At 52.9% G+C, this 21470-nt stretch overlaps 1 protein-coding gene across 1 annotated transcript; it reads right to left on the bottom strand.

The window, feature by feature from the left end:
- Positions 1–4900: 4900 nt before the first annotated feature.
- Positions 4901–20218, bottom strand: MRPL1 (mitochondrial ribosomal protein L1). The gene is made up of 9 exons (XM_061571262.1): positions 20131–20218; positions 18191–18314; positions 16819–17080; positions 14998–15081; positions 13222–13293; positions 11746–11860; positions 10052–10152; positions 9332–9413; positions 4901–7230 (listed from the first exon to the last, which is right to left on the bottom strand). Exons 1-9 carry the CDS (start codon positions 20177–20179, stop codon positions 7031–7033), a joined length of 1089 nt encoding a protein of 362 aa, XP_061427246.1. The 5' UTR covers positions 20180–20218; the 3' UTR covers positions 4901–7030.
- Between the last annotated feature and the right edge of the window lie 1252 nt (positions 20219–21470).

The raw sequence follows: 21470 nt of genomic DNA, 5'->3' as shown, positions 1-21470 counted from the left end.
TCATCCACAGCTCCCTCCACCACCCACAGCACCCTCCTTCATCCACAGCTCCCTCCACCATCCACAGCTCCCTCCTTCATCCACAGCTCCCTCCTTCATCCACAGCTCCCTCCACCATCCACAGCTCCCTCCTTCATCCACAGCTCCCTCCACCATCCACAGCTCCCTCCTTCATACACAGCTCCCTCCTTCATCCACAGCTCCCTCCTCCATCCACAGCTCCCTCCTTCATCCACAGCTCCCTCCACCATCCACAGCTCCCTCCTTCATCCACAGCTCCCTCCTCCATCCACAGCTCCCTCCTTCATCCACAGCTCCCTCCACCATCCACAGCTCCCTCCTCCATCCACAGCTCCCTCCTTCATCCACAGCTCCCTCCTTCATCCACAGCTCCCTCCTTCATCCACAGCTCCCTCCTCCATCCACAGCTCCCTCCTCCATCCACAGCTCCCTCCTTCATCCACAGCTCCTTCCACAATCCACAGCTCCCTCCTTCATCCACAGCTCCCTCCTTCATCAACAGCTCCCTCCTTCATCCACAGCTCCCTCCATACACAGCTCTCTCCTTCATACACAGCTCCCTCCTTAATCCACAGCTCCCTCCTTCATACACAACTCTCTCCATCCATAGCTCCCTCCACCATCCACAGCTCCCTCCACCATCCACAGCTCCATCCACCATCCACAGCTCCCTCCACCATCCACAGCTCCCTCCTTCATCCACAGCTCCCTCCACCATCTACAGCTCCCTCCACCATCCACAGCTCCCTCCTTCATCCACAGCTCTCTCCACCATCCACAGCTCCCTCCACCATCCACAGCTCCCTCCTTCATCCACAGCTCTCTCCACCATCCACAGCTCCCTCCACCATCCACCATCCACAGCTCCCTCCACCATCCACAGCTCCCTCCTTCATCCATAGCTCCCTCCACCATCCACAGCTCCCTCCACCATCCACAGCTCCCTCCACCATCCACAGCTCCTTCCACCATCCACAGCTCCCTCCACCATCCACAGCTCCATCCACCATCCACAGCTCCCTCCACCATCCACAGCTCCCTCCACCATCCACAGCTCCTTCCACCATCCACAGCTCCCTCCTTCATCCACAGCTCCATCCACCATCCACAGCTCCCTCCACCATCCACAGCTCCCTCCACCATCCACAGCTCCCTCCTTCATCCACAGCTCCCTCCTTCATCCACAGCTCCCTCCTTCATCCACAGCTCCCTCCTTCATCCACAGCTCCATCCACCATCCACAGCTCCCTCCACCATCCACAGCTCCCTCCTTCATCCACAGCTCCATCCACCATCCACAGCTCCATCCACCATCCACAGCTCCCTCCTTCATCCACAGCTCCCTCCACCATCCACAGCTCCCTCCACCATCCACAGCTCCCTCCTTCATCCACAGCTCCCTCCACCATCCACAGCTCCCTCCACCATCCACAGCTCCCTCCTTCATCCACAGCTCCCTCCACCATCCACCGCTCCCTCCTTCACCCACATCTCCCTCCACCATCCACAGCTCCCTCCACCATCCACAGCTCCCTCCACCATCCACAGCTCCCTCCACCATCCACCGCTCCCTCCACCATCCACAGCTCCCTCCTTCATCCACAGCTCCCTCCACCATCCACAGCTCCCTCCTTCATCCACAGCTCCCTCCACCATCCACAGCTCCCTCCTTCATCCACAGCTCTCTCCACCATCCACCGCTCCCTCCACCCACAGCTCCCTCCTTCATCCACAGCTCCCTCCACCATCCACAGCTCCCTCCTTCATCCACAGCTCCCTCCACCATCCACAGCTCCCTCCACCATCCACAGCTCCCTCCACCATCCACAGCTCCCTCCACCATCCACAGCTCCCTCCTTCATCCACAGCTCCCTCCACCATCCACAGCTCCCTCCACCATCCACAGCTCCCTCCTTCATCCACAGCTCCCTCCACCATCCACAGCTCCCTCCTTCATCCACAGCTCCCTCCACCATCCACAGCTCCCTCCACCATCCACAGCTCCCTCCTTCATCCACAGCTCCATCCACCATCCACAGCTCCCTCCACCATCCACAGCTCCCTCCACCATCCACAGCTCCCTCCTTCATCCACAGCTCCCTCCACCATCCACAGCTCCCTCCACCATCCACAGCTCCCTCCTTCATCCATAGCTCCCTCCACCATCCACAGCTCCCTCCTTCATCCACAGCTCCCTCCACCATCCACAGCTCCCTCCTTCATCCACAGCTCCCTCCACCATCCACAGCTCCCTCCTTCATCCACAGCTCTCTCCACCATCCACAGCTCCATCCACCGCACTCTCCTTCCCCCCCTCCCCCAACGTGCGCTGTTATCCCCACAGTCCCCTCTCCCTCCCCCAGCAGCGTGACAAGCCTGGGGGCAGGCAGGGGGTACGCCCCCCCCCTCCCCCGGTGGCCAAAGCTCCAAGTTGTGGCGCCCTTGGCAACCACCATGAGATTTGTTTTCAATAACGGTGTAAAAGAACAAAAACGTATTTAAAACGCGGTTTAAAGTTACGTTTCTGAAAATGCTTAATGGTGTGTGATGAGGCAAGAGGAGCCGTGATGGCCTCGGTGCGACCGTGCGAGACAAACCAAATACTGGGGCCTCACCTGACCGATCGCCGCACCCCCTGAGCTGCTAAGTGTCGTGAACGACGCCACTGCCCTCCCCTCCATCCCCGTCACCTCATTCTCAGCCACCGATCACATATCGTCACATCTCGGCCCGTATCTCAGCTCCAGCCACCAACCACATGTCGAGTGACTTGGTCGTCTGCAATGTGGTGCAGGAATACGGAGGGAGGCTGGGTGACTGCCGTACGACTGGACAAGATGACACTCGTTGAATGCCATCACGTGGCACTTAGGTTCAATATCGATGCATCACACACCTATCCAGGTCTCAAATCTCGCAGGGAATGTTTCTCAAGTCAACAGCTGAAGTTGGTGGCACGTGACAGGTAACCACAGTCATCGCCCAGCGGAATACTGGATGTGGTGTGCCGGGTGCAGATATATTCTTCCAGGACAAGGCCAGCTTGAGATCGAGTCCTTGTATCCAATCACCTGATATCATTGATCATGTAGTCGGTCGTGATCCATCCGCTGCTGGATGAAGGCCTCCCCAAGGCCCGTAGGCCACGACCTGTGGGCCTGCGATGCAGCGATCCCACCTCGCACAGGGGTCGGCAACCTGCCGCTCTCTGGCTGCCCCCTTGCGGGCAGCCGGTAAAAAAAGACTTTAACCTTAAACATAGTTTAACGTAGAGATAATGAATTGATTAATTGTGGCAGTGAGTGGGTCACTATGGAATGTCTCGGTGACAACAAAATGTAAAACAGTCAAACTGTATTGTTTAAGCATAACAAAGGTGGGAGGGGGGGAACTAAATAGACACCGTTTATTCCATAGCCTATGTTGTTTATCTAAGTCAGAATGTGTGTTGTGCTGTGCTACCTGCTGCTGCGTTTGTGTGAAAGTAGCTCTGGGTGTAGGATGCGGCTCTCGAACGATTTTGGCCAAAGACAAAAGCTCAAAAAAAAGTCTCAATATTCTTCTTCTTTGAAAGGTCGCTGCCGACCACTGACCTGGCATCGCCGATTTAACAGCCGTTCCATCTCCGCGATGGACGGGCTCTCAGATGCAATCCTTTGCAACGATTCCAATGCGGATTCGATTATTTTTGCTGCTGTAAATGTCCACGTGTTAAGCCACTTCGTTGAGCTACTGTGTGTGGCCAGGTCGCTTCTGAAATAGAAGCTAGATAGCTCAGTGGGCCTTACCTGGCAAGGTAAACGTAGTTGTTATATTTACATATAATTGATTAGAGTGCTTTGTTTACCTTTACTGTCCTTTGCACTCCTATCGTGTTGTTGTTTGTTGTCACGTTCCGGCCCGCCCCGACTGGACATCTGTGAAACTGAGCTGTGAGAGCTCATCGCATTCCTTCCTGCAGTCTCAACACATTCTGATTCTCTTCGCGATTGCAACAGCAGCAGCAGTTGACGATGTCCAGGAGCCAGACGCCAATGGTCGGGGTCTGCTGCTGCTGGCCACGACGAGAGGGGGCTTCTGGGGAGAGTTCGTGTCGTTTGGCTGCTCCTCCCCCTCTGTTGAAGCAGCGCAGACTCCACTGGGTTTACGATTTGGGTTCATAGCTCGGCTTGCATGGCCACAGCCTCTGTGGCTGGTCACCAGTGTATCTCTATGGGTCTCTGGCTCTGGGTTTCCTATATGGCGCCAATTACACGACCGTGGTTTGTCTTTAATGTATCTCAATGTATCTCAATGTGTCTCTATGGGTCTCTGTGGGTCTCTGTGGGTCTACGAAATGGTCCACAGATGGGGTTGCGCGCCCACAATCGCACAACTGTGGCTTGCCTTCAATTGTCCATTCACGAAGATGTGGCGCATCGGCCTGCATGACGATGCTCCGACGTGGTCGACGGTTCCACTGGGTGGATTTGCGGCAGCGATGTCAAAGCCAGGAGGGAGGCGCGATGTTTGGGCCTACGGACATCTCGTACGAGATAGCAGTGGCCGGGGATAGGCTTCTTACAGGACTTGGAGGGGAGGGGGGTTGGCCAGTTCTGTGGGGGCTGCGTGCGAGAGATTTGTGGATTGGTCATCATCAGCAGCCATGATCTATCCACTGTTGCAGCCCCCCCCTCCCCACATCACCGCCATCCCTCACGGCCTTAGGGTGCAAGCGAGACACATTGTCAATATTCGTTCAAAAGCAACATTCGTTTAAACCCCTCAACCGAATTGTAAACTATAAACTATTTAATTTATTATTTTCCCAGGTAAGGCCCACTGAGCTATATAGCTCTTTTTCAGAAGCTGCCCGGCCACAAACGATACGCTCAATAAGTGGCTTATCACGTGGGCATTTATTGCAGCCAAACACTCTCAACTGGTCATGTCGATTCTGCATGTGGAGGGAAAAACCGGAGGACCCGGAGAAAAATCCACGCGCCCACGGGGAGAGAGAGACACCCAAACTCCAAATATACAGCAGCAGGGTTCAGGGTCGTGATCGAACCCACAACCTCCTTTAACAGCAGGCAGTGGGAGTTAACTTCTCGCCACCGTGGCGCCCCCTTGTGCGAGGTTGATGATTTTACACGGGAGACAAATATAGAATTCCAGTTGCCCCTGACAATGATAAAAAGTGAGATCGACTCCATAGACGTTCACTTAATGGGCGTGAACACAAGCGGAGAGTTAACGACGTAACGGGAACGAACGACGCGACCCCTGGAAGGCAACGGTCGCATCAGACGGAGTCCACGACAACGACCAGCGCCGGTCGCGTTCACGACGTGGACTCCCCCCCACCCCTCTCGCCGGTTGCTTTTCTCCAGGCACTGGCGTCTCCTTCCGCAGGCCGGATGCCGAATTTTTCAGCGCAGCCGAAACCGGTCCTCGCGGTTGCCTCGCGAATTGGGAAGCGGTCATTCTGCAGGACCCACTTCAATATTATCACGATGCTTGTTCAGCCAGGAAAAGCCCGAGTCTCGAGGCACTTTTTCAGGAGGGTCCTTCCAAGTTGTCGCAATCGAGGCCGACAATCTGCCACTCGCTTCTCAACTCAGTCTGTACGTACGTCGAACTTCTTTGGCATCGTACGTAGCCAACCGTGCTAATCGGAGGCACGGGGAAAGGACAACAAACTAAGCAACCGTGTTAAATGCACAGTTTAATCTCCGGCCGCCAAGTGAGGGAAGTTAGACCGCGGAATATTACGCACCCTTTGCTTCACAGTGAAATTAATTCAAAGCAGAGTCGGCCAGTAACTTGCAGTGCCGTTTTTTGTTCGAACGTTGGGACTGTGACGGCTGCACACAATGGCCGACTCTGCTTCGAGACGAATTCGTGGGACCTTGTAAAGTTCCACTGCGAAGGGCGCGCGGCAATCGGCGGTTAAACTTCCCGCACCGGCGAACGGCGATGACCACGGTCGCAGCGGTCAAAGCGTTGAGCGCCCAAGCCATCTCCCTTGTTCACTGGGCGAGGGTCGGTTACCGTGAACACGCACGCAGCACCGTCGTCAGAGGAGGCCCGATCAGAATGCCCAGTCGGCAACGTGACGGCGAGCCATCGACTCGCGTCGATTCTTATGCAAGCATCAAGAGCAATCAAGAGGCTTGCGCAAGACGCGTCACAGGAGAGGATGACGATGACGGCCGGTGGTCGAGACTAACCATGGAATGGCAGCCAACGAAAGGAAACTCGCCCGAGAGGAACGACCACCATGGAGATGGAAGCGATGAGGTCGGCTCGTGTGCAATGAGGCGCCGCGGTGGTGAGATGTTAACTCCCTCGCCTGGTACACAGGAGGTCGTGGGTTTGATCCTAACCCTCACGGACGCCTGTATATTTGGAGTTTGCGTGTTCTCCCCGTGGATTTTTCTCCGGGTCATCCGGTTTATTCCTCTACATTAATAATCAACATGCGTTGAACTCACTCCTCGCCGATTAACGCCGTTGTTTATGTACGGAGCAAAATAAGTTTAACATACATACATAGAAAGAGTATTTGCCTGCTATAAATGTCCACGTTACAAGCCACTTTGTTGAGCTATCAGGTCGCTTCTGAAAAAGGAGCTACATAGCTCAGTGGGCCTTACCTGGTAAAAAATAAATTTGTTTAGGTTATCACGAGTGCACAGAAGCTAAATGAATTGTGACATCGCGAGACCGCGAGCGATGGCGACGATCTGAGCAGACCTTCATCCAGCAGTAGACACAGGATGACGACGACGTGATTGATTATTAGAAGCCACAGAGTCACTAAAGGGGTCTACACGCTCCCGCAGGGTCACGGAAACCCTCCGTGGAACTGTGACGCCGGGCCGCGATGGTCCACCGAATCGTGGGAAGGGGCGCGTGTGCGCGTGTGGATTGTTGCGATGCCGCGAGCGACGCGAGAGCCGTGAACTCGGTTGGCTCGGAGTGGAGGAGCAGCTGCAGCTGCCCGGGAAGCGGACGCCGCTCCGCGTCACTCCTTCGCGTTGGCGGTGGCGTTGGCGGCGGCCTCCTCTACCGGCGCTGCCGGCGCTGCCGGCGCCACCGGCGCCGCCGGCGCCCGCTCCTTGGCCTCTCTCTTGGATTTGGGCGGCGGCGGCAGGAACGGCTCGAAGTGGAAGGGCAGCTCCTCGCTGGTGGCCGTGTTGATGTGGGCGTCCGTCACGAAGCCGCCTGCTCGCGAGAGACGCGCGCACAGCCGGGAGTCCTCGGTGGGTACGGCTCGCGGGAAGACAAACGCGGAGCCACGCAGCGCGGCCCAAACGCGGCCGCCGTCTCAAGACACCGCACAGGAAGAGCTGGGCGCATTTTAGAGAGAGAGGTCGGCGAGTGAAGACCGACCAAGGAGCGGCCCCGGGTTCTCTCTGCAGCCCCGACTGACAGTGGGGGCAATGGCGCAGCCAGGATCTTCAGGTAGGGGGGGGACAACCCCTCCAGCAATGAGAAATGATAGAGGAGTTGTTAGTAAGTAAGGACTTGTCCCTTGCTTTTTATTCGACACGTGTGCGGCGATGGCACAGCCATCGATCGAGGGTCGAATTCAAGCCGTGTGTGATCGGCATCGCGCTCGCTGAAGGTAAAGTCGTGTGCTGTACACGCAACTGCGCACAATTCTGAGTCACTTATAACTGCTTTGCCGTTACTTATTGCCAATTATGGACTCAGACTATTGTCCTATCATCTCATGGAGTCCCTGGCACACAGTGATATGCTACACAGTGGCAGTGGGGGTCGCAAATTGCCGATTTATTACTTCTTCTTCTTTAGTGCTGCCTAACGGCGTGTGCGACTTCACGATGATATTGGTCCCGGTCTAGCATGGGTGTAGAGTTTGTGCTGTTGTTAATTGTAAACCCCAATGATCCGATCGAAATTAGGGACTTCGATCGGATCATTGGGGGGGCACGTGCCACCCCACCCCCCCACTGGCTCCGCTAGTGAGTGGGGGACCGCTCCCAACGACAACGACGACGACGATGACACGTGATGGAGGAAGGAGGTGTGTGGGATATTTTCCTCCATCGATGGAACGATCAGGGGACTCCACCGATGCGGTGAGGTACAAACCACCAGGCACTTATCACGACTGCCCCATTACAACGAGCGCAATCTGGTGGAGCAAGTGGACTCCACTCAGCTATCACCCTGGATCCTGTGGAATGGCCCACAACATTAAAATACAATTGTAGCCTGCTGCTTTTTTCAAACACCATACAAAATAATGTCTTTTTTGCAAATCTATGGATCTCTGTGTGAGTCGCGGGGACTCTGTGAACCTATGGGTCTCCGTGTAAGTCTACAGGCCTCTAAACCTATGGGTCTCCATGTAAGTCTACAGGCCTCTAAACCTATGGGTCTCCATGTAAGTCTACAGGCCTCTAAACCTATGGGTCTCCATGTAAGTCTACAGGCCCCTAAACCTATGGGTCTCCATGTAAGTCTACAGGCCTCTAAACCTATGGGTCTCCATGTAAGTCTACAGGCCTCTAAACCTATGGGTCTCCATGTAAGTCTACAGGCCCCTAAACCTATGGGTCTCCATGTAAGTCTACAGGCCCCTAAACCTATGGGTCTCCATGTAAGTCTACAGGCCTCTAAACCTATGGGTCTCCATGTAAGTCTACAGGCCCCTAAACCTATGGGTCTCCATGTAAGTCTACAGGCCCCTAAACCTATGGGTCTCCATGTAAGTCTACAGGCCCCTAAACCTATGGGTCTCCATGTAAGTCTACAGGCCTCTAAACCTATGGGTCTCCATGTAAGTCTACAGGCCTCTAAACCTATGGGTCTCCATGTAAGTCTACAGGCCCCTAAACCTATGGGTCTCCATGTAAGTCTACAGGCCCCTAAACCTATGGGTCTCCGTGTAAGTCTACAGGCCTCTAAACCTATGGGTCTCCATGTAAGTCTACAGGCCTCTAAACCTATGGGTCTCCGTGTAAGTCTACAGGCCTCTAGACCTATGGGTCTCCGTGTAAGTCTACAGGCCTCTAAACCTATGGGTCTCCGTGTAAGTCTACAGGCCTCTAGACCTATGGGTCTCCGTGTAAGTCTACAGGCCTCTCGACCGATGGGTCTCCGTGCGAGTCTACAGGCCTCTAAACCTATGGGTCTCCATGTAAGTCTACAGGCCTCTAGACCTATGGGTCTCCGTGTAAGTCTACAGGCCTCTAGACCTATGGGTCTCCGTGTAAGTCTACAGGCCTCTCGACCGATGGGTCTCCGTGCGAGTCTACGGGCCTCTCTGTGCCCGAGCGGGGATGCGGCGTCGTACCAGAGCTGGCGGTGCGGCGCGAGCACACGTCGGCGAGCAGTGTCTGCAGGTTCACCAGCAGCTGCTCGTCCGTCATGTCCATCTGTGGGGTGGGGGGGGGGGAGCCACATAGAGAGGGACGGAGAGACAGGCAAGACAAATCGACCTCCCTTTCATCAACGCCCGGCAATGACCAGCGCGGTGAAGTATGGTCAAATCCCTCCCACCCTGCCCCCCCCATGACCGACACACCTCGACCACGACCCCCAGCTCTGGACCAACCCCATGGCATCGGCAGGGGGTGCAAGCCCGTGAGAGGCTTTGGGGAGGCCTTCATGCAGCGGTGGATTGACCACGGCTGCTGCTCGTGCTGTTGCTGACGATCAAATCGATCGGAGACGTGATTGCATTTGCTACGCAAATTGAATCACATTGTTTACCTGTGCCAATGTTGCTATTGTTGTTTACCTGTGCCGATGTTGCTATTGTTGTTTACCTGTGCCGATGTTGTTATTGTTTACAGTGCCGATGTTGTTATTGCTGTTTACAGTGCCGATGTTATTGTTTACAGTGCCGATGTTGTTATTTACCGTGCTGATGTTGTTACTGTTGTTTACAGTGCCGATGTTGTTGTTGTTGTTTACAGTGCCGATGTTGTTATTTACCGTGCTGATGTTGTTACTGTTGTTTACAGTGCCGATGTTGTTGTTGTTTACCGTGCTGATGTTGTTATTGATTTACCGTTCCGATGCGCGTGACGCAGCTGCCGTTGGGCAGCACGCTGTACTCGTGGCACGTGGTGAAGTACTCCAGCATCTTGGGGATGTCCGCCGCCACGGAGCCTGCGCGGGGTGGGGGGGGCGGACAGCGTGAGCCGGGGGACGTAGCGACGAGGCACCGACGCCGGAACCGTGCTGGGCGCGCCGACGATGCCGAAGCGGCGTGGGGAACCTTCGCTCGGCGCGGCCCTCGCCGCACGAGGCCTGCCACTTCGCAACGGCCGGTAAAAAACAAGCACATTCGCCCGTCACCGCGAGCGTCTTAGCCGCACTGATCGCGTACTGGAGGGGGGAACGTATTCGGCCTGGCGACAGCGGCGTCTATGTCGAAGGTGTGCGTTCTCTCTCCCTGTCTAAAAGGTATACACACAACCACCACCACCACCATGGTTGTATACAGAGGGACCCATAGTTGGTTTAGATTCTCGAGATGAAAGCAGGAGGATACAAAACAGATCCGTCAATGCATTACGAGTGTTGGTACGAGGACCATGATTACGATAATGGAAACGTATTAAAATACACGGGAATTTGAACCCGCAATCTTCCGATTGTGACGCGAGTGGTACTACCCGGCCAGACTGCCATGATAGTTACCGGTACATTCAGGACCGGTCCTATAGCTCCTGTGGCTCCGAGGACTGCACTGGCTGCCAGCGTGACCTATAAAGCCCTTGAAGGACCAGGAGAGCGGTGGTGCAGCGGTTAGCGTAGCGCGCTACGAACCCGGGGACCCGAGTTTAATTGCCGCTCGCGGCGAACACCAGTGACGATTATCTGAACCGGTCCTGGGGCCTTCCCTAGGTCGACTCAAATGGGTACCTGGTTCGATGTGTAAACATCGCCACTCGGGAGACAAAAGAGGCCGGGCGGGCATGGTGCTGGCCACCCACTGCCCTCGTGTGCTGTGACGGCCTGCAGAGGTGCTCGCTAGCAGCACTTGCCCCAACAGTCTGGTCAGGCTATACGGGGTCTTTGCGTTTGTCTTTTTGGAGGACCAGGGACCCCCCCCTCCTACTGCCCCCTCATGACCGCTTCACTCTGCGACGTCCCCTGGGTGTGACTACAACCAATCTGGGGCTTACGCCTTCGCATTACGCAGCTCCAATCCTTCTTCACGAAAGCTTTAAATCGAAAAAATAAAAGCTCCAATCCTGTGGAATTCCCTTCCCCGTCAGACAAGGGACTGGCCTGGCCATCCAGAGTTGTAAAGCGTGACCTCTTTAGTCTGGCATTTACAAAAGAAAGCCTGAATCGACTTACTACTTTAACTGCATGGTGTTAAAAGTTTTCATGGAAGAGAATAATTCATGTACAGGGGTCTTGGTTTTAAGACAGCTGCTTTAAAAAAGTAAAGTTCACCTGACTGATGGAACGATGTCAACGTTTCACCACGGGCGTTTTCACCGCGGACGCTTCACCACGAATGTTTAACCGCGGACATTTCACTATGGACGCTTCACCACGGACATTTCACCACGGACGTTTCACCACGGACGTTTCACCACGGACACTTCACCACGGACGTTTCACCGCGTGGGTTTCACCACGTGGGCTTCACCGCAGACATTTCACCGTGGATGTTTCACCACGGACGCTTCACCGCGTGGGTTTCACCGCGGACATTTCATCGTGGACGCTTCACCGTGGACGCACCGTTCCTGGCCCTGGGGAAGTTGTTGCGGAGAACGTTCCTGAGCGGCACGAGCTTGGGCAGCGCGCCGGGGACGCTCACGTAGAAGCTCACCTGGTCCACCTGGTCCTGCAGCACCTGGGAGGGGGGGCGAGTTTACAGTTTTCCAGTTGCTGTTGTTTACCCCGGTGGGAGAAGTAAAGAAACCGGGATGAGTCTCATTCTCCAAGCGTGACCTGGTTCCCCAAAATGATAAAAGCCGAGCGAATTAAATCGAATTCGGCACTCAATCAAATATAAATCGGAGCCAACACAACTGTCGATACGAGCAAATTGAAAATACCGCGGGAAAATAAGTCAATTTTAAATAAGAAATTCCCCGTAACGTAAGTTGGCTCGGGCAAATAATTTTAGACCGATCACACCTCAATAGCGATGAAGTTACAGAGACACGAAACAGACATGGGGCGAACATTGTGCCGGTATGTGAACAGCATCCGGGCAGCACTGCTCAGAGCAAGCTTGGTGTGAACAGCGCATCCCCAATTAGCCCTGTTGGCTACGCACGGTGGGAAAGAAAACTATAAACTAAACTATTTATTTTTATATGGGACCTTTCTTGCCAGAATCAAAATGTAAGAATAGGTTTGACCCTTTCTGGCAATAAAACAGTTGTTGTGTTAAGATGTGAAAACACCAAACAGAATCCATTTGCAAAGAATCCTGTCACTGCATTCACCACAAAGAATCCTGTCACTGCATTAACCACACGTGCTTGTGGTGAACATGCAAACAAAAACAGTGTTAGACCAGAGGACGCCTAAAGGCGAACAGCACAAAGGCAATAAATATATTTTATTAATTTTTATTCATATTTAGCGACTTGCTTAGCTTTCCTATAATTTGCACTCCTATCGGTTTTTGTATTGTTTGTTGCTGTAACTTTCTGACCCACCACTACTTGGGAGCCATGGTGGAGAGATGCTAACGACCTCGCCTGGTATACAGGAGGTCGTGGGGTCGATCCCAATCGTGACGCCTACTGGAAAATTTGGAGTTTGCGTGTCTCTCTCTCCGTGGTCGCATGGATTTTTCTCCAGGTCCTCCAGTTTTCCCTCCACATTTAGAAACATGCGTTTAAGAGTATTTGGCTGCTATAAATGTCCACGTGGCGCTTTGTTGACCCATCATCTGCGGCCAAGTCACTTCTGAAAAGAGCTACACAGCTCAGTGGACCTTGCTGGTAAAATACATAATAGTTTTAGTTTATCTGTGAGAAAGAGCTTCATAGCTTGTCAGATTCTTACAGATGAATGAAAGATTATGATCATAATAATTATTTTATTCATAACACACGTTTCACAACCGAGGGAGATGAGCCTCCTCTGCGGCCGGCCTGACGCATGCACCGGCCCTGCCCGACGCCCGCGGTAAGGGTGACATCGGACGGGACAGAGCCCCCCCCACCTCCACCTCCCGCGCCCCCCACCCCCTCACACCTGCTGCACGAGCTCGTCTCCGCCAGCCAGCCTCGCCCCGTGTTGCAGCGCCGTCTGGGTCTCCTCGGGCGTCTGCTCGGACACGCGGAGACAGGAAGGTGAATCCCACGGCCACGGAAGCGCGACTTGCGCTGCGGAACTCGGAGCAGAGCCATCACCGCCGCCTTTCCTGCCTTTACCCCTTGACCTTGGCTCCCACATTTCCAACTCTTTAACCACCGTCCAATTATGGATGTCACGCCACTACCTCTCCATCAATCCTTCTAAAACTGTAATCCTTTTCCTCCCTTCTCCCCGCTCCCCTCCACCCTGTCCTACCATCTCACTTCCTCCATTCTCGCCCACTCCTCCTGCCTCCTTTGCTCGCAACCTCGGGGTCATCTTCTACGCCTCCCTCTCCAACCACACCTCTGCCACTTCCCACGCCCACCACTATTCAATGTTCGCATCATCCATGCCCTCGTCTCACTCTCTGCCGCTAAACTCCCGGCTCGCGCCCTTCGTTTACACTCAGCTTCACTCCTGCACCTCTCTTCTTCTCGGTCTACCTGCCCACGCCGTCACTCCTCTCCAACAGCAGACACAAAACGCCTCGGCCCGGATCATTTTTAACCTCCCCGCACGATTCCCACACTTCTGCTCTACTTTGTACAAATTCCACTGTCCCCCTGTCTACTTATCGCTGTCCGTTTAAATTCATCACTCGAGTCCATTACTCCCTCCACGGCCTTGCCCCACCACCAGATCTCGCTTCTCTCGTCTCTCAACTGCTCTGTCCCATCCCGCCCTCGACGCTCCAAATCTCCACCGTCCCTCCCTGTGCCTCCCTCGCCCTGCTGCGTCCAGTCTCGCTCCCCTTCACCAACTCCCACTGCAGCACACGGAGCAACCATCTTCACCATCACAACAACAACCATCTTCACCATCACAACAACCTGCATCTTCACCATCACAACAACAACCTGCATCTTCACCATCACAACAACCTGCATCTTCACCATCGCAAACACACAACAACCATCTTCACCATCACAACAACAATCTTCACCATCACAACAACCATCTTCACCATCACAACAACAACCATCTTCACCATCACAACAACAACCTGCAGCTTCACCATCACAACAACAACCATCTTCACCATCACAACAACCATCTTCACCATCACAACAACCTGCAGCTTCCGCTCCTCCCCTTAAAAAAACCCCCGTCTCTTCTCCCCTAGCCGATCCTCCTGCTACTCCCTGCCTGGCCCACCAACTACGACCAGGCCTAGCCCAACTCCTATCACTACCCTTATCACTACCCCTATCACTACCCCTATCACTACCACAACCCCTATCACTACCCCTATCACGATCACTATCCCAAACCCTATCTAGTGTTCTCCTGTCACCATAACTACACCACTACTTTTAATAACAACCTCACTCCTTATTTTAACCACTATCATCTAATGTACAATTTTATATTTTTCGTTGTAAAGTTCCTTGGATTAAGGCGCGATATAAATCGACGTACAATAAGATAAGGTGCTCCACCACACTCACCACCATCTCACTATCACCATCACTACCTCGCTATCGTCACTTCACCATCATCACCGTCTCTCACGCAATTACACGCTCCACCATGCCCAACAGCATGACCGCCTCACCACCACCATCGATCATCATCTGTCTCACACACGTCCCTCGGCATCACTGTCTCATCACAATCACGACAATCGTCATCGCAGAATTGCGAGCGAGTGAGGGCCTCTTCAATCCGTACCGACGTGAAGACGAGAACGCCGTTGGGAGGAGCAACCAGGGGGTTTGGGTACTGGAAGTAGCTCCGGAACGCCTCCACTTTTTTCTGTGCGAGGCACAAACACACGGCACTGTCACCATCACACACGGCACCTTTACACACGGCACTGTCACACACGTCACCTTTATATACGGCACCTTCACACACGGTACAGTCACCATCACACACGACATTATCAATGTCACATACGGCACCGTCCCCATCACACACGACATCGTCACACACGGTACAGTCACCATCACACACAGCACCGTCAGTCACACACGACATCATCAATGTCACACGGCACTGTCACCATCACACACGGCACCCAGTGGCGTGCGAACCGCACTGGGTGACACCATCAGAGGGGGTGACACCAAAATGACTGTCTAAAACATCTTTGTGCAGTGTTTCAGTAAAAATTTATTATTTTTTATAAAAACATCTCAGTAGTTAGTTATAACAACAACAATATTTTTCGTTAGCCCAGATTACATGTACTGTATCAATAAACCTACAAGGCTAAAACTCTGTGCTAATTTACTTTTTTTACCTTCTAATGCACTCCGGTCAGAGCTGTCATTGTTACCCAAATTACAGTGACGCTTCGAATCACGTGGTTTCGTCTGCACGTGCTGTTGGTTTAGTTGCTGCTCGTGTTTTATAGTCGCTGATTTTGTCAAATTTTCTGGAGTTTTAGCTACAATATTGTGGTAATTAGTATTTGTGAACCTATATCAATAACTTTTTAGATAATGAAGTAGTAATTAAAGGAAAAGGAGAAAAATCTAAAAAGGCCTCTGCTCCGTTACTAATAATGTTGTAACTAATAATGTTGTAATTCAATGTAGAAAGATTTTACAAAACAATTTTTTTGCTAGTATTCATATAATCTAAGAAATATTCCATTTAAGCAATTTACAACTATATCACATATTATTCTATGATTAAAATTGATAATAAACTTACATGTAGAACAATTATTGATGATATAACTCTTTGATAACTAAATAGAGAAATTGACAATTTAAAACACGAAGTGGGGGGAAATGCTATGTTTCTTGATACATGTTTAGAAATATTACTTAAATCTTAAATTCATTTTATTTTGGTCTTTTTAAAAATTTCTTTAAAAACATCACTGTCTTACAAATATATATCTGATTTTAATGTAGTCCTTAAAAGTTGGCAAAGGAGGTCCCATAATGTTCTTAAATGTTACGGTTTTTTTTAGTTTCTTACTGAATTTTCACTTTAACCACCTGAAACTATGTAAAAGTAAATACATTTAGTCTGTACGTATGATATTGTAATTTAAAGGTGTAATTTTTATTTTGCTAGTTGTTTATGTCACTACTACTGCCATTGCATTCAGTGATATACGGGAATTACGATTTACGAGTAACATTAGTACAAAACACATGACTAAGGATTCTGTGTGGTCTGGTACGGGAGGAGGTCCATGGGGGGGTGACACCGTGAGTTACCGCACTGGGTGACACCAACCCGAGTGACGCCACTGACGGCACCGTCAGTCACACACGGCATGGTCACCGTGACACACGGCACGGCACCGTCACACACGGCACCGTCACCATCACACATGGCAATTTCACACCCCACCACGCTCATCAGCATTACTCACCAGCCAGCACCATCTCTGTCTCACACACACCCCTCAGCATCGCCGTCACCACAGTCTCGCGCATGCCCATCGATCGGCATCGGCATCACCATCACCGAGTCACCAATACTGCCGTCGCACCCACACCACACCACACGCACGCCTCCGCCACCTACGTTCTTGTCAAGGGAGAGGTTCAGCCCCAGGCGCACGTGCACGCCCTGCGCGGGGTCCGCGTAGTCGAGCAGCGCGTAGCGGCGCAGCGCAGCGAGGGCGGCACGCGCGTCCTGCCGGGGACGCGCGTACATGCGCAGCAGGAAGACGTCGTCCACGGGCAACGAGCTGCGCCCCGCGCCCCACAGCTCACGCTTGTTCCGCCGCCGCGCGCGCTTCTCCTCCTCCTCTGCCTGGCGCTTCTTGAGCCGCGCGTCGCGCTGCCTGCAGAGCCGGCAGCAGACGCGTGCATGCGTGGGTGCGTGCGTGGGTGCGTGCGTGGGTGCGTGTGCGCGCAGGGAGCAAGGTTTGGATTAGTGGTCGGGGTTAGGATTCGGGGTTGTGGGTTCGAGTTGTTGTTATTAAGAGTTGGGTTAGGTTTGGCGTTCGGGTTGGTGTTGGGATTAAGGGTTGTGGTTTATGTTACGGATAGGGTTGGTGTTAGGGTTGGGATTTCATCCCTCTGAGGAATCACTAGTACAGTACAATCATCATTGCCGACTGTTGTCTTATAATAAGATAGCCAAAATTTGTATTTTGTATTATTATATTTCAATGAGAGCCCAGTACAGAGCACAAACTGCGACACAGGGAGGGGGTACAGAAACTCCACGGTATCATTTTTATTATTTTAAATTGGCTGCTAAGCACAATTGGCCGCCAATCATGCCATTTGCTTTTTCTATTTTCCAACCTTAAGAGAGTATTAGAATTTGTTTACAGTAATTATATCATTGCGTATGGTGGAAATGTTGGAGAGCCAAATGCTGGCATCGAGGTGAGCTCACTACAAGAGAGCTTCAAGAGAGTGTAGTTTGCTATTCCTGTCTCGAATGAGCACAGACTACAGTGGTTTACTATGAAGTCCATAGTTTGGGTTGCACGGCCACATTCCTACCACTGTGGATTGGCATTAATTTTCTATTTACGGAGATGTGCACATCGGCCTGTGGCTCTGATGTGGTTCATGGCTACACCAGTGTCTTCGAGGAGGATTATTAAAGCCAGGAGGTATGTGTGTGTGTGTGATGTTGATGCGCTTCTGCAGCCATCTGGAATGCTCTTCCTTCCGATATTCAGAAGCCACTGGAGCTATGCACTTTTCAATCATCTAAATTGAAAACTAATTTCTTTAGAACTGCTTTTTGTGCTTAGATTGTTGTCCTTCCTCCGCACCTCCGATTAGCACGGTTGGCTACATACGGCGCGAAAGAAGTTCAACATACATATGTACATGTTTGGGTCTTAATTGAGGGTTTGCAGCAATGCAATACAACTCAAATTCCAGTGAGACACGTGTTAGCCGTATAGTGTACAGGTTGAGTGCGACTCTACGTTTGGTCCTGTGTGATGGCAGCTGCGGACGTGCGAGCCAGGCGACACGGCGCAGCCTGAGCCCGCGACGGCGCCAGCAGCTCCCCCTGCAGCGGCAGCAGCCGCAATCCGCTAGTCTGCAGCGCTGCACGCAGGAGACAGACGCACGGTGGTCACGAAGCTGTCCTGCAAACGTGGCTCTTCGAGGAAGATGCGGACAAAATAACAAACTGACATCAACTTATCGACACGAGCCTGGGGTGCGTGTCCCAGTGTCTGTCTCTGTCGACAGTGGGAAAGTGTGCTGAGAAAAGTGAGTGTCCACGGAAGCGGATAACACAGAGCTACATCCAAGATCCCTTGAAGCGACCTCTGGTCCACACAGTAAGGAGCAGCACTTCCCAAGGGGTGTCGATCATAAAATCCGTCAGTCAGTCAGTATCGCCGTCACAGTGTTCGTGGTGATGTCTCGTGGTGTACCTGGGATTATGCAGGACACGACGCCCGCGTGTTACATCAGTACAACACAGGGGGTATCCGAGCAGCCAATTTACCAGTCGACTTAGGGGAGACGGCCTAAGGCCAGGTTCAGATCGTTAAAAGAGGGGAGACCGTGACCAAGGATTGAACCCAGGCGGGTAGAGTGGTGAAGTGATCTCACATAACTGTGCCACGCTGCTCCCGCATTGCACACAGTCTGCACATATGCATGTAAGTCACCAGCCATGATCGATCCACTGTTGGATGAAGGCCTTCTCAAGCTAAGAAAGCAGTTAAAAACGCGAGGTTTTTTTATTCATTTTACCAGGTAAGGCCCATTAAGCTATATAGCTCATTTTCATAAGCGATATGGCCACAAATGATAGCTCCACGAAGTAGCTTATCATGTGGAGATGCATAGCAGCCAGTTACTCTAAACGCGTGATGTTCATTCGAAATGTGGAGGGGAAAAAAACCGGAGGACCCTGGAGAAAAATCCACGCGACCACGGGGAGAGAGACACGCAAATTCCAAATACACAGCAGCAGGCGTCGGTGTCGACCCCGTAGACCTCCTGTAGACCGGGCGAGGTAGTTAACGTCTCGCCACCGTGGCTACCGCCACTTCTCATGATCCTGCGATGCAATCGAACCAGCGAGCACCTGCACACGAACCAGCGAGCACCTGCACACGAACCAGCGAGCACCTGCACACGAACCAGCGAGCACCTGCACACGAACCAGCCAGCACCTGCACACGAACCAGCGAGCACCTGCACACGAACCAGCCAGCACCTGCACACGAACCAGCGAGCACCTGCACACGAACCAGCGAGCACCTGCACACGAACCAGCGAGCACCTGCACACGAACCAGCGAGCACCTGCACACGAACCAGCGAGCACCTGCACACGAACCAGCGAGCACCTGCACACGAACCAGCGAGCACCTGCACACGAACCAGCGAGCACCTGCACACGAACCAGCGAGCACCTGCACACGAACCAGCGAGCACCTGCACACGAACCACCCAGCACCTGCACACGAACCAGCGAGCACCTGCACACGAACCAGCGAGCACCTGCACACGAAATCATCGCTCCATCTCCTCGGTGCACGTCCTCCAGGACGCGTCCCAACTCCTTGGTTGCCACTCCGCTATTATTGTGGACCGTCAACACACCCGGTCGAGCCTTTGCTATGGGCAAATAACACTCCCCCCCCCCCTCAACGCAGCGTGAAGAGGCCTCCATCCAGCAGGGCACTGCCGCACGGGCTGCAAGCTGCGAGCGTCGCGGCGGCTTGCAGTCCCAAGGCCTACGCCGCACAGGTCACCGGGACGGTGGCAATCGCGCATTACAGTTTGCTACGCTGCCGCACGACGCTGTAAGCAGGCGGCGGGCCCGTGTTGTTTGTTTACGCGTTCGTCTGTTTGTTTGTTTGTTCGTTTTTGTTTACGCGATCCGCACGCGGACTGCTGACCTCGGATCACGTTGCGCATGTAGGCCGCCATGCTGGCGCGTGACGTCATAGCTATGACGTCACGCGCCAGGGGTTCCGCGGGGTTCCCCCCCCCCCCACCGGGTTGGGCTGTACCATTGTGGCGATGTCACGGGGCATCCCCCCCCCCCGGGTTGGGCTGTACCATTGTGGCGATGTCACAGGGGGGATGTTGGAGGCTTAATAATTACCCCTAATGAAGATACCAAAAGTAGTTTTATCTTAAGGTATGAGCGTGGAGACCGCACATCCGCATCTCCGATATTTAGCCGTTTCCTATGTACGGTGCGAAAGAAGTACATCTGTTTTGAATCCTCTTTCCACTTGGCGTAGCCACTGCTCTACGAAGTCCGCTGCCACGCGGCCACCATCTCCCCGTCAACTCACTCGGGTGGCGCCTCCGCCTGCGTTGAGGGCCAGCCGAGAGGCAGCGGCTCTCAACCCAGGGGAGGGGTTCCGTGGCAATGTCCCGGGGGGTGACGTGAAGTGATTTGTAAACACGTGAAATTAGGGGCCGTCCATAAATGACGTCACGCACCTCGGGGGGGGGGGGGGGTCAGACGTTTGTGACGATGTGTGACGAGGGGGGGGGGTGAGAAATGTGACGTCACATCAAAATGCGCAACTTTAAATACATATAAACAACACGTTCTACTTAATTAAATAGACTTTTTAATAAATGTTTTCTCCTACAACATCAGAGTGCAGCGCCACATTAAATACGCACTTCAATAACAATAATTTAAAGCGATTTGAAGCATGTTTTTTTTTTGGGGGGGTCAGAGCTTTGTGACGTCATATTTGAGGGGGGGGGGTCTGACTTTTTGTGACGCCGTGTGACGATGGGGGAGGGGGGGGGGTAAAAAATGTCCAAAATAAGGAGCCGATCAGGCTTCCATTGTATCCGTACCAGATATAAATTCCTCTGGTTCAGCCATGGAAAACTTCTCAAACTGCGTGGTCGAAAAATATGTAAAATAATGTGAGAGTCAGAGGATATCCCTGTCGCACCCAAAGGTGAAAAGTGAATGGGTCTGATTGCCGGCCATGCAACTTTACTTGGGCCTGCCCATCACCATGAAGGTCCTTAATGATTCTGAACAAAGAGTCAGGGACCCCGAAAGCACGAAGAAAAACACAGAGCCCTGGGCCTACTGATGGTATCATAGGCTTTTACCAGGTCAATAAAGCAGAGATGTAGGTCCGTTTAAATGCCTTACACCTCTGCTGTAGCAGACATACAGAGAATATGGCAACTGTGCAGAACCGCCCTGGACTATGCAAGCCTCTCTCTCCTCAGCGTGCCTGGCAAGGCGATGTTG

This window comes from Lethenteron reissneri, chromosome 47 (assembly GCF_015708825.2).
Source record: "Lethenteron reissneri isolate LAM-NWPU_2019-01 chromosome 47, ASM1570882v1, whole genome shotgun sequence".
Classification (NCBI taxonomy): Eukaryota; Metazoa; Chordata; class Hyperoartia; order Petromyzontiformes; family Petromyzontidae; genus Lethenteron; species Lethenteron reissneri.
The sequence above is the reverse complement of the archived record's forward strand: the minus strand, read 5'-3'. Positions and strand labels throughout refer to the sequence as shown.